Consider the following 14,253-nt stretch of genomic DNA (forward strand, 5'->3'; position numbering starts at 1 on the left):
ATCGTCCTGCAGACTGAGGCTATCCTCCTCGCTATTTACCACCCTACCAATTTTTGTATCATCAGCGAACTTACTGATCATACCTTTTACATTCATATCCAAGTCGTTAATGTAGACCACAAACAGCAAGGGACCCAGCACCGATCCCTGTGGTACCCCACTGGCCACAGGCTTCCAGTCACAAAAGCAACCTTCGACCATCACCCTCTGCCTTCTGCCACTAAGCCAGTTTTGTATCCAAAGTGCCAAGGCACCCTGGATTCCATGGGCTCGTACCTTCTTGACCAGTCTCCTGTGCGGGACTTTATCGAAGGCCTTACTGAAATCCATGTATACCACATCCACTGCGTTACCCTCATCCACACGCCGAGTCACCCCCTCAAAAAATTCAATCAAATTAGTCAGACATGATCTTCCCTTGACAAAGCCATGTTGACTATCCCTGATTAATCCTTGCTTCTCCAAGTGGAGACTAATTTTGTCCTTGAGAATTTTTTCCAATAATTTTCCTACCACTGATGTTAGGCTCACTGGCCTGTAGTTCCCCGGTTTTTCCCTACTCCCCTTCTTGAATAATGGTACTACATTAGCGGTTCTCCAGTCCTCTGGCACATCCCCTGTGGCCAGAGAGGTTCTGAATATATGTGTTAGAGCCCCCGCAATCTCCTCCTTTGCCTCACACAGTAGCCTGGGATACATTTCGTCCGGGCCTGGGGATTTATCCATTTTTAGGCCTGCTAAAACCGCCAATACCTCCTCCCGCTCGATGTTAATATGTTCGAGTATATCACAGTCCCCCTGTCGTATTTCTGTGTCGACGTCGTCCTTCTCCATAGTGAAAACAGATGCAAAAAATTCATTTAGAACCCCTCCTACATCTTCCGGCTCCACACACAGATTGCCATTTTTATCCCTAATGGGCCCTATTTTTTCCCTAGTTATCCTCTTACCCTTAATATACTTATAAAACATCTTAGGATTTTCCTTTATTTTGCTCGCCAGTGTTTTTTCATGGCCCCTCCTTGATCTCCTAATTTCCTTTTTAAGTATACCCCTGCACTTTTTGTACTCCTCTTGGGCTTCCTCCGTCTTTAGCCTTTTGTATCTGCCAAAAGCCCTCCTTTTTTTCCTAATCCATTCTCGTATATCCCCTGACATCCAAGGTTCCCTGGAGTTCTTGGAACCACCCTTGACCTTTACGGGAACATGTTGCCATTGTATGGTCTCAATCTCCCTTCTGAAAGACTCCCATTGCTCCGATGCGGATTTTCCTACAAGCAGCTGATCCCAGTCCATTTTGGCCAGATCCTGCCTTATCCTATTAAAATCGGCCTTCCCCCAATTTAGAACCTTTATTTCCGGCCCCTCCCTGTCCTTTTCCATGACCACCTTAAATCTCACTGAATTATGGTCACTGTCACCAAAGTGCTCACCTACGAGCACTTCTTCCACTTGGCCGGCCACATTCCCTAGAATTAGGTCCAGTACCGCCCCCTCTCTTGTCGGACTTTCTACATGCTGGCTCAAAAAGCTCTCCTGGATGCACGTTAAGAATTTTGTACCCTCTAAGCCTTTTACACTCTGAGTATCCCAGTTAATATTGGGGAAGTTGAAATCCCCCACTATTATTACCCTATTATTTGCACAATTTTCTGAGATTTGCCTACATATCTGTTCCTCTATCTCCCCCTGACTGTTTGGGGGTCTATAGTACACTCCCATCAAAGTGCTTGCCCCCTTTTTGTTTTTAAGCTCCACCCATATGGCCTCATTTGAGGAACCTGCTAATATATCATCCCTCCTTATGGCAGTAATTGATTCTTTAATTAATATTGCGACCCCCCCTCCTCTTATACCTCCCCCTCTGTCTCGCCTGAAGATTCTGTACCCCGGAATATTGAGCTGCCAGTCTTGCCCCTCCCTCAACCATGTCTCTGTGACAGCAACAATATCATACTCCCATGTGTTTATCAACATCTTCAGATCATCCACCTTATTTGCAAGACTCCTTGCATTAAAATTTTGGGGTCTGTGTTCTGTATACTGCCGCTGGTGGGATTTTGGGGCTGTGTATTATACACTACTCCAGGGCAATGTTGATAATTGACAAACTGGCCAGGCTCATGAATGGACCTGAACGGGTAGAAATACATTACAACAGTGACTACAGTTCCAAAGTACTTCTTTGGGTGTAAAGCGCTTTGGGATGTTCTGAGGTCGTGAAAGGTACTATATAAATGCAAGTTCTTTCTTTTACCACACTTAACTCACATTGGTACACACACCTTACACCACATATAACAAGTGCTGTACCACACTTACACTCAAAGGTACACACACCTTACACCACGTATAACAAGTGCTGTACCACACTTACACTCAAAGGTACACACACCTTACACCACATATAACAAGTGCTGTACCACACTTACACTCAAAGGTACACACACCTTACACCACATATAACAAGTGCTGTACCACACTTACACTCAAAGGTACACACACCTTACACCACATATCACAAGTGCTGTACCATATACTCACACTGGTACACACACCTTACACCACATATAACAAGTGCTGTACCACACTTACACTCAAAGGTACACACACCTTACACCACATATAACAAGTGCTGTACCACACTTACACTCAAAGGTACACACACCTTACACCACATATAACAAGTGCTGTACCATATACTCACACTGGTACACACACCTTACACTACATATAACAAGTGCTGTACCACACTTACACCGGTTCACACACCTTAAAGCTAGCAAAGGAGCAAATAGCAACAGGTGCGCACCAGCACAGATTTTATTTGATCTCCAGTTATCAGTTCTTTTGAAATGAGAGGGCAGAAAAAGTATTTTAATATAATTGAGGGAATTATGTGAAAAAGATTTTGCTTTAGATCTCGACCAATGGAATTGTTTACTCTGTATCTGTTGTAAAAATCAGAACAGACTCATCTGCCAAAAATCTCCAAATAGCACTCCCTTTATGAGTTACAGTAAAGCAGAACTTTAGACCCTTCCTGGAATCGTTATCAACTGTGTTATAACAGGGCTCAGCCCTGACTAGGTTAGAGACCAGTTCATTTACTAGTTTAGAGACCAGTTCGTAGACACGCCCTGTACAGGCTGATGCTGATGTACATCTCCCGTGTGATGTGGACAAATTCCATTTCTATAGAGAGGTGTCCTTTTATATATAGATGTTGTAATACTGGAATGTTCTCTCTCAACCCCTCTGCCTCGCTATCTCTCTTCCCCCACCTTCACAAACTACCTCTTTGACCTTGCCCCTGAACACCTCCCGTAACTCTTCTTGCTATCTGAAGGACAAGCTCACCACAGAAAGATATCGATAAAACTGAACTGGACAATCGGTGTGCTGCTGTAAACGTTGTTTCCGCCACACTTACAACGAAGTTACGGCAGCTACGAGGAAATTCCCGGCTTAAGTCAGTAACTCGCGAAGGATGGGCCCATGTTGCTCACCCATCTCCACTCTCTGCAATTAAACATTCGGATCTTTGAGTTGGTAATTGTGTCTTATCAAGACTGAGGTAAACAAGTTGTTAGAAAAGGAGGGGTCCTCAAAAGAAAATCTGCCCCACTTGCCACAGTCAGTAACATCGGACTTCACCACAGCTAGTTTCTGTCCAGTGTTAGAATATTGTAGCCCTGTTTCCTAGGATTTCAAATGTGTGTTGGAAATAATGAGTGGTTTGATGAAGTAAATCAGCAGAAACTCTTCCAATTGGTTTTTGAGTCACTAATTAGAGGGCATTAATTTGAAATTATCACCATGAGCGAGAGGTTAGGAGAAATTTTTAGAGGGATAGTTAGGTCATGGAAGGTTCGCCAGGAAACATTAATGGAAGCAGAATTCACAACAGCTTTTAAAATGGAAGGGGATTAAATATTTGAAAGGAAAAATGTTAAAGGGTGTGAGGAAAAGGCAGAGGAATGGGATTAAAAGGATATCTCTTTCAGAGAAAGGGTAATGGGCTAAATGGGGAAAGGGCAAGGGAATGGGTCTGAGGGGAGAGCAGAGAGAGGGCACAGGGGTGATGGGCCGAATGAGGAAAGGGTGAGGAAATGGGATATAGAGGTAGTGCTTTCAGAGGGAGGGCATAGGCAGGATGGGCTGAATGGCTATCTCCTGTATTGTAAAATTCTAGAAATTGTGCTATTTAGCTCCTCAAATGAAAAGCAAATGTTCACAGTCTCTATACTGGGAACTGACACTGTCTGGTAGGGATACAGTGCAGGATACTCCTGGGGACTGATACTGTCTGATGGGGATACTGTGCTGGAAACTCTTGGGGACTGATACTGTCTGGTAGGGATACAGTACTGGATACTCCAGGTGTCTGACACTGTCTGGTAGGGATACAGTACTGGATACTCCAGGTGTCTGACACTGGTAGGGATACAGTACTGGATACTCCAGGTGTCTGACACTGGTAGGGATACAGTACTGGATACTCCAGGTGTCTGACACTGTCTGGTAGGGATACAGTACTGGATACTCCAGGTGTCTGACACTGTCTGGTAGGGATACAGTACTGGATAATCCAGGTGTCTGACACTGGTAGGGATACAGTACTGGATACTCCAGGTGTCTGACACTGTCTGGTAGGGATACAGTACTGGATGCTCCAGGTGTCTGACACTGTCTGGTAGGGACAGTACTGGATACTCCAGGTGTCTGACACTGTCTGGTAGGTATACAGTACTGGATACTCCAGGTGTCTGACACTGTCTGGTAGGTATACAGTACTGGATACTCCAGGTGTCTGACACTGTCTGGTAGGGATACAGTACTGGATACTCCAGGTGTCTGACACTGTCTGGTAGGTATACAGTACTGGATACTCCAGGTGTCTGACACTGTCTGGTAGGGATACAGTGCTGGATACTCCTGAGGGTCTTGCCTTTTTATTTTGCTCTGATATGTTTAGGCAGAGTCGTGTTCCTCGACTAAAGGCTTTGAGTCCTCAGACCTGTCGAGCAGCCCCTTCTGGAAAGTGTGTGTAAGAACATAAGAACAAAAGAAATAGGAGCAGGAGTAGGCCATACGGCCCCTCGATCCTGCTCCGCCATTCAATCAGATCATGGCTGATCTTCAACCTCAACTCCACTTTCCCGCCCAATCCCCATATCCCTTTTTCCCTTAGAGTCCAAAAATCTATCGAATTCAGCCTTGAATATACTCAAGGACTGAGCAACCACAGCCCTCTGGGGTAGAGAATTCCAAACATTCACAACCTTCTGAGTGAAGAAATCCCTCCTCACCTCAGTCCTAAATGGCCGACCCCATGTGTGTGTGAATAGCAAGTCAGGACTGGTTCAGGTTTGATGCCCTCACGGTTCAATGGTCTGCCAACACTCAACTGTCCGTGCTCACACATGAAAATTGGCACTGAAGTGGAGTACAGGAGGAGTGCTGTACCCAGCATCGGGCAGCACCTTCAGGCAAAGAGGGTGAAAGTAAAGTCAATTGGAGGAGAATTTTTTTACCCAGCGAGTTGTAATAATCTGGAATGCACTGCCTGAACGAATGGTAGAAAAGATTCAATAACAACTTTCAAAAGGGAATTGGATAATTATTTGAAAAGGAGAAATTTGCAGGGCTATGAGGAAAGAGCAGGGGCAGCAGGACTAATTGGACAGATGTTTCAAAGAGTCAACACAGACACGATGGGTGGAATGGCCTCCTTCTGTGCAAGATCATTCTATGAATTCAATTCAATGAATTCTCTGATCTTGGAGCCTTGATGGTGTTGAAAGAGTTGTTGTGCCAGAATCGTTGCATCAGTTGGTGAACTTCTCCCTGTCCCCAAACGGCTTGTGTCTTGTGAAACCCTTGCACACTACTGATAAATTAAAATAAACAGTGATTAACAAAAGCCATTACTCTTCTTGTCACTGGTTCCTCCTCCTCCTCCTCCTCTCACTGGAAGGTTAACAGACATTACTATAGCATAACCACAATGAACGCTGTGTATTCAAAGACCAATAACCTCTGAAGCTTTCACAGTGGCAGGCAGACTGCTGTGTTGGTGGGACGATAAGATCCTGAGTGCTGTCTGCATTAATCGCAGTGATGTAGCTGTCCCTTAATTGTGTTGTGTCTCCAACCCGCAGGTCACGATGGAAGAGGAGTTCGAGAAAGGCCGCATCAAGGAGCTCCAGCAGCAACGGATGATGGTGCAGAAAAAAACCTTCACCAACTGGATAAACCAGATGTTTTCAAAGCACCAGGTGAGGAGCAAGTCCCGGGTTGGGGGGAGCAAGTCCCGGGGTGGGGGGAGCAAGTCCCGGGGTGGGGGGAGCAAGCCCAGGGGTGGGGTAACAAGTTCCGGGGGGGGGGGAGCAAGTTCTGAGGGAGAAGCAAGTCCTGGGGGGCAGGGATCAAGTCCTGTGGGGGAGAGGGGAGGCGGGAGGGGGGAGGGGGGAGAGCAAGTCCTGGGGTGGAGGGGGAGCAAGTCCCGGGGGGCAGGGAGCAAGTTCTCGGGGGGTAAGCAAGTCCCGGGGAGGAAGCAAGTCCCGTGGGAGAGCAAGTTTTTTTTCATTTGTTCCTGGGATGTGGGCATCGCTGGCAAGGCCAGCATTTATTGCCCATCCCTAATTGCCCTTGAGAAGGTGGTGGTGAGCCGCCTTCTTGAACCGCTGCAGTTCGTGTGGTGAAGGTTCTCCCACAGTGCTGTTAGGAAGGGAGTTCCAGGATTTTGACCCAGCGACGATGAAGGAATGGCGATATATTTCCAAGTCGGGATGGTGTGTGACTTGGAGGGGAACGTGCAGGTGGCGTTATCCCCATGTGCCTGCTGCTCTTGTCCTTCTAGGTGGTAGAGGTTGCGGGTTTGGGAGGTGCTGTCGAAGAAGCATTGGCGAGTTGCTGCAGTGCATCCTGTAGATGATACACACTTCACCACCAGTACACTGTGGCTACAAGGAGTCAATGTTTAGGGTGGTGGATGGGGTGCCAATCAAACGGGCTGCTTTGTCCTGGATGGTGTTGAGCTTTTTGAGTGTTGTTGGAGTTGCACTCATCCAGGCAAGTGGAGAGTATTCCATCACACTCCTGACCTGTGCCTTGTAGATGGCGGTAAGGCTTTGGGGAGTCAGGAGGTGAGTCACTCACTAAAGAATACCCAGCCTCTGACCTGCTCTTATAACCACAGCATTTATATGGCTGGTCCAGTTAAGTTTTTGGTCAATGGTGACCCCCAGGATGTTGATGGTGGGGGATTTGGCGATGGTAATGCCGTTGAATGTCAAGGCGAGATGGTTAGACTCTCTCTTGTTGGAGATGGTCATTGCCTGGCACTTGTCTGGTGCGAATGTTACTTGCCACGTATCAGCCCAAGCCTGGATGTTGTCCAGGTCTTGCTGCATGCGGGCATGGACTGCTTCATTATCTGAGGGGTTGCGAATGGAACTGAACACTGTGCAATCATCAGCGAACATCCCCATTTCTGACCTTATGATGGAGTGAAGGTCATTGATGAAGCAGCTGAAAATGGTTGGGCCTAGGACACTGCCTTGAGGACCTCCTGCAGCAATGTCCTGGGGCTGAGATGATTGGCCTCCAACAACCACTACCATCTTCCTTTGTGCGAGGTATGACTCCAGCCACTGGAGAGATTTCCCCCTGATTCCCATTGACTTCAATTTTACGAGGGCTCCTTGGTGCCACACTCGGTTAAATGGTGCCTTGATGTCACCTCACCTCTGGAATTCAGCTCTTTTCTCCATGTTTGGACCAGGGCTGTAATGAGGTCTGGAGTCGAGTGGTCCTGGCGGAACCCAAACTGAGCATCAGTGAGCAGGTTATTGGTGAGCAAGTGCCACTTGGTAGCACTGTCGACGACACCTTCCATCACCTTGTTGATGATTGAGAGTAGACTGATGGGGCGGTAATTGGCCAGATTGGATTTGTGCTGCTTTTTGTGGACAGGACATACCTAGACAATTTTCCACATTGTCGGGTAGATGCCAGTGTTGTAGCTGTACTGGAACAGCTTGGCTAGAGGCGCAGCTAGTTCTGGAGCACAAGTCTTCAGCACTACAGCCGGAATGTTGTCGGGGCCCATAGCCTTTGATGTATCGGGGGAGGGAAATAATAGGCAGCCATTTTTAATTTTCTCTTTTTGCTGTGCGTCGGTGTTGCAACACTTTGCACCATGCAAAGATAGGATGCAAGTTAGCTCCTTGTATTCCCCGTATGGGGGCTAATGATCTTGGCTATGTCACTGGATAGATTTGGAGGGTGGGGAGCCCAAGTCCCCCATCAATAAGTAAGGATGATGGACCACTTAAGCCCACCTTCATGCACTCCCCAGTGGCTGGCTCGAATGATGTAAGGTGCCTTGTGGACCAACTTTCTCTATTCCCTTTCCTGGAGTAGCCTGGAGGAACCCCCAAGGGCAGAATGCCAGTCAACTCACTTGATACTCAAAACGTATCGTTCAGTGGTGTTGCACTAAACTGCTTGAAGTGTGTCACCCTAACAGGAGCAGCTTGTGTTGTCCCAGCTGAAGAACATAAACTGGATTGAATCCAATGTGGATTAGGATGGAGGGAGATGGAAGGAAGTGCCATAATAAAGGGCCAAACAGCATTTTGGGTTTTATAAATAGGGACACACAGTACAAGAGTAAAGAAGTGATGCTAAATTTATATAAAACGGTGGTTAGGCCACAGTTTGAATACATAATTTATACAATGGTGTGTAGTTCTGGGTGCCCCATTATAGAAAGGACATTAAAACCATAGAGAGCGTACAGCGTAGATTCACCAGGATGATGCCAGGGATGAGAAACTCTAATTTTCAGGAGAGACTCGAGGTACTGGGATTATTCCCACTGAAGTTTAAGAGGAGATTTAATAGAGCTTTTTGAAAATTATGGAGGGTTTTGGTAGTGAATAGGGAAAGGCTATTTCCTCTGGTCACAGAGTCAGTGACAAGGGATCATCAATTTAAAGTTATCACTGAGAGTGAAGAGAGATGTTAGGAGTGATTTCTTTACACAGAGGGTTGTTGGAGCTGGGAATGCTTTGTCACAGGTAGGGGTTGAGGCAGAGACCATTGTATCTTTTCAGGGAAAATTGGATAACTATTGGAAGCAGAGGAAGATAGAGGACTATGGGAATAGAGTGTGGTAGTGGGATTAGTTTTGAGTAGCTCTAACCAAATGCCAGCACAGACATGATGAGCTGAATGGTGCCCTTCTGTGCTGCAAATTTCGATGGCTTCTAAGGATTAGGTGGCCCAAAGAGCTTTAGGGTTAGCCTTTCTACCTGAGGAGCTTTGGAGCTCAGCTAGTTCACTCCAAGATGCTGCTTCAGCATTTAGGAATTTATTTTTGCTATTTTACAAACATCTTGGAATGCAACCTATCCCCCCCCCCCACCTCACTCACCTCATCAAACCACAAAATCCCTCTCCCACACTTCTGCCTAATTGTTTGATTTGGAACACAAGCAGGGGGATTGGTATGTCTTCTGGTTTAACTGGTGGGAATGCACCTTGCCCCTGGTGCTTTGCTGCAGTGACCCAGCCGAGATGGGAGAGGGTACGGGACAGTTTCACTCCCAGTGACTGGGACTATCTGATATGTGGGGTAGAGGATAGTTTCACTCCCAGTGATTGGGACTATCTGATATGTGGGGTGGAGGATAGTTTCACTCCCAGTGACTGGGACTATCTGATATGTGGGGTGGAGGATAGTTTCACTCCCAGTGACTGAGATTATCTGATATGTGGGGTAGAGGATAGTTTCACTCCCAGTGACTAGGACTATCTGATATGTGGGGTGGAGGATAGTTTCACTCCCAGTGATTGGGACTATCTGATATGTGGGGTAGAGGATAGTTTCACTCCCAGTGATTGGGACTATCTGATATGTGGGGTGGAGGATAGTTTCACTCCCAGTGACTAGGACTATCTGATATGTGGGGTGGAGGATAGTTTCACTCCCAGTGACTGGGACTATCTGATATGTGGGGTAGAGGATAGTTTCACTCCCAGTGATTGGGACTATCTGATATGTGGGGTAGAGGATAGTTTCACTCCCAGTGACTAGGACTATCTGATATGTGGGGTGGAGGATAGTTTCACTCCCAGTGACTGGGACTATCTGATATGTGGGGTGGAGGATAGTTTCACTCCCAGTGATTGGGACTATCTGATAAGTGGGGTGGAGGATAGTTTCACTCCCAGTGACTGGGACTATCTGATATGTGGGGTGGAGGATAGTTTCACTCCCAGTGACTGGGACTATCTGATATGTGGGGTTGAGGATAGTTTCACTCCCAGTGACTGGGACTATCTGATATGTGGGGTTGAGGATAGTTTCACTCCCAGTGATTGGGACGATCTGATATGTGGGGTGGAGGATAGTTTCACTCCCAGTGACTGGGACTATCTGATATGTGGGGTGGAGGATAGTTTCACTCCCAGTGACTGGGACTATCTGATATGTGGGGTGGAGGATAGTTTCACTCCCAGTGATTGGGACTATCTGATATGTGGGGTGGAGGATAGTTTCACTCCCAGTGATTGGGACTATCTGATATGTGGGGTGGAGGATAGTTTCACTCCCAGTGATTGGGACTATCTGATATGTGGGGTGGAGGATAGTTTCACTCCCAGTGATTGGGACTATCTGATATGTGGGGTAGAGGATAGTTTCACTCCCAGTGATTGGGACTATCTGATATGTGGGGTGGAGGATAGTTTCACTCCCAGTGATTGGGACTATCTGATATGTGGGGTGGAGGATAGTTTCACTCCCAGTGATTGGGACTATCTGATATGTGGGGTAGAGGATAGTTTCACTCCCAGTGATTGGGACTATCTGATATGTGGGGTGGAGGATAGTTTCACTCCCAGTGATTGGGACTATCTGATATGTGGGGTGGAGGATAGTTTCACTCCCAGTGACTGGGACTATCTGATATGTGGGGTGGAGGATAGCTTCACTCCCAGTGACTGGGACTATCTGATATGTGGGGTGGAGGATAGTTTCACTCCCAGTGATTGGGACTATCTGATATGTGGGGTAGAGGATAGTTTCACTCCCAGTGATTGGGACTATCTGATATGTGGGGTGGAGGATAGTTTCACTCCCAGTGATTGGGACTATCTGATATGTGGGGTGGAGGATAGTTTCACTCCCAGTGATTGGGACTATCTGATATGTGGGGTGGAGGATAGTTTCACTCCCAGTGATTGGGACTATCTGATATGTGGGGTGGAGGATAGTTTCACTCCCAGTGATTGGGACTATCTGATATGTGGAGTAGAGGATAGTTTCACTCCCAGTGACTGGGACTATCTGATATGTGGGGTAGAGGATAGTTTCACTCCCAGTGACTGGGACTATCTGATATGTGGGGTAGAGGATAGTTTCACTCCCAGTGATTGGGACTATCTGATATGTGGGGTGGAGGATAGTTTCACTCCCAGTGACTGGGACTATCTGATATGTGGGGTAGAGGATAGTTTCACTCCCAGTGATTGGGACTATCTGATATGTGGGGTAGAGGATAGTTTCACTCCCAGTGATTGGGACTATCTGATATGTGGGGTGGAGGATAGTTTCACTCCCAGTGATTGGGACTATCTGATATGTGGGGTGGAGGATAGTTTCACTCCCAGTGATTGGGACTATCTGATATGTGGGGTGGAGGATAGTTTCACTCCCAGTGATTGGGACTATCTGATATGTGGGGTGGAGGATAGTTTCACTCCCAGTGACTGGGACTATCTGATATGTGGGGTGGAGGATAGTTTCACTCCCAGTGATTGGGACTATCTGATATGTGGGGTAGAGGATAGTTTCACTCCCAGTGATTGGGACTATCTGATATGTGGGGTGGAGGATAGTTTCACTCCCAGTGACTGGGACTATCTGATATGTGGGGTAGAGGATAGTTTCACTCCCAGTGATTGGGACTATCTGATATGTGGGGTAGAGGATAGTTTCACTCCCAGTGATTGGGACTATCTGATATGTGGGGTGGAGGATAGTTTCACTCCCAGTGATTGGGACTATCTGATATGTGGGGTGGAGGATAGTTTCACTCCCAGTGATTGGGACTATCTGATATGTGGGGTAGAGGATAGTTTCACTCCCAGTGATTGGGACTATCTGATATGTGGGGTGGAGGATAGTTTCACTCCCAGTGACTGGGACTATCTGATATGTGGGGTGGAGGATAGTTTCACTCCCAGTGATTGGGACTATCTGATATGTGGGGTGGAGGATAGTTTCACTCCCAGTGACTAGGACTATCTGATATGTGTGGTAGAGGATAGTTTCACTCCCAGTGATTGGGACTATCTGATATGTGGGGTGGAGGATAGTTTCACTCCCAGTGATTGGGACTATCTGATATGTGGGGTTGAGGATAGTTTCACTCCCAGTGACTGGGACTATCTGATATGTGGGGTTGAGGATAGTTTCACTCCCAGTGACTGGGACTATCTGATATGTGGGGTAGAGGATAGTTTCACTCCCAGTGACCGGGACTATCTGATATGTGGGGTGGAAGATAGTTTCACTCCCAGTGACTGGGACTATCTGATATGTGGGGTAGAGGATAGTTTCACTCCCAGTGATTGGGACTATCTGATATGTGGGGTAGAGGATAGTTTCACTCCCAGTGACTGGGACTATCTGATATGTGGGGTAGAGGATAGTTTCAATCCCAGTGATTGGGACTATCTGATATGTGGGGTGGAGGATAGTTTCACTCCCAGTGATTGGGACTATCTGATATGTGGGGTGGAGGATAGTTTCACTCCCAGTGACTAGGACTATCTGATATGTGGGGTAGAGGATAGTTTCACTCCCAGTGACTGGGACTATCTGATATGTGGGGTAGAGGATAGTTTCACTCCCAGTGACTGGGACTATCTGATATGTGCGGTAGAGGATAGTTTCACTCCCAGTGACTGGGACTATCTGATATGTGGGGTAGAGGATAGTTTCACTCCCAGTGACTAGGACTATCTGATATGTGGGGTGGAGGATAGTTTCACTCCCAGTGACTAGGACTATCTGATATGTGGGGTAGAGGATAGTTTCACTCCCAGTGACTGGGACTATCTGATATGTGGGGTAGAGGATAGTTTCACTCCCAGTGACTGGGACTATTTGAGGTTTCGTGCCGTGACCATGGGTCTGTAGATTTATGCAGTACAGCTCCAGCTCCATAAATGTGGCACTAAGCATGATAAGCGGCAGTTTTATATCCATATAAAGCATAGAATCAGCAGACATTGTGACTGATAAAACAAAATAATTTACGATATTCCAGAAAGGAATGTGGTTTCAGAATGATACCAGGGCAATGATATACCTGGTGAATCAGCTGCTGTGGGCAGACTCAGTGCTGTAATTGTCTAAGAGACATTGCTGAAATGCCAGTTTGATCCCAAGATAGTGGTTGTTATCATTTCGGAGCACTATTTGTAAATGTCAGATTTGGGACTCCTGCACTCATATGAAGCGAAACAGCCTTTCGGATTCGTCATAATGTCAGCCTTGGCTCAGTAGGTATCACTTTCGCCCTTGAGTCAGAAGATTGTGGGTTCATGCCCCACTCCAGAGACTTGAGCCCATAATCCAGTCCGAAACTCCAGTGCAGTACTGAGGGAGTGCTGCACTGTCGGAGGTGTCGTCTTTTGGATAAGACGTTAAACCAAGGCCCCGTCTGCCCTCACAGGTGGATGTAAAAGATCCCATGGCACTATTTGAAGAAGAGCAAGGGAGTTCTCCCGGTGTCCTGGCCAATATTTATCCTTTAACAAACATCACTGAAACAGATTATCTGGTCATTATCTTATTGCTGTTAGTGGGATCCCTATTATGTTTCCCTACATTACAACAGTAACAACTCATCAAAAGTAATTCATTGGCTGTGAAGTACTTTGGGATGTCCTGAGGGTGTGGAAAGTTGCTATATAAATGCAAGTTTGTTTATTCTCAGCCATCAGCAATAGACCATTACTCTCTAACTCTTGACCCTAGAGGTGAAAGGATCATGTGTTGGAGACTTCTAATGGCATCTTAACCCAAGATGGCTGCACTTCACTGGGCTCCTGTGAAACAGTGCTCTTTCCCCTTGTTGTGACTTTCTATGCCCCAGGCTGCATCACTCGTGGTTTATATTGGGCCTGCATGCCATGACTTGCTTGATTTACTGAAGTATACTTCTTCCT

General features: G+C 46.7%; 1 protein-coding gene across 1 annotated transcript in view; it reads left to right on the forward strand.

Annotated features, from left to right (window-relative positions):
* The window catches only part of sptbn5 (spectrin, beta, non-erythrocytic 5), a 394,215-nt gene that overhangs the window by 4,383 nt on the left and 375,579 nt on the right, over window positions 1-14,253 (forward strand). Inside the window, exon 2 of the mRNA XM_067991151.1 lies at window positions 6,165-6,281. Within this exon, the coding sequence (XP_067847252.1) occupies window positions 6,171-6,281 (111 nt within the window). The 5' untranslated portion in view covers window positions 6,165-6,170. The remainder of the gene's footprint in view (window positions 1-6,164; window positions 6,282-14,253) is intronic.

The sequence above is a fragment of the Heptranchias perlo genome, chromosome 10 (genome assembly GCF_035084215.1).
Source record: "Heptranchias perlo isolate sHepPer1 chromosome 10, sHepPer1.hap1, whole genome shotgun sequence".
NCBI lineage: Eukaryota > Metazoa > Chordata > Chondrichthyes > Hexanchiformes > Hexanchidae > Heptranchias > Heptranchias perlo.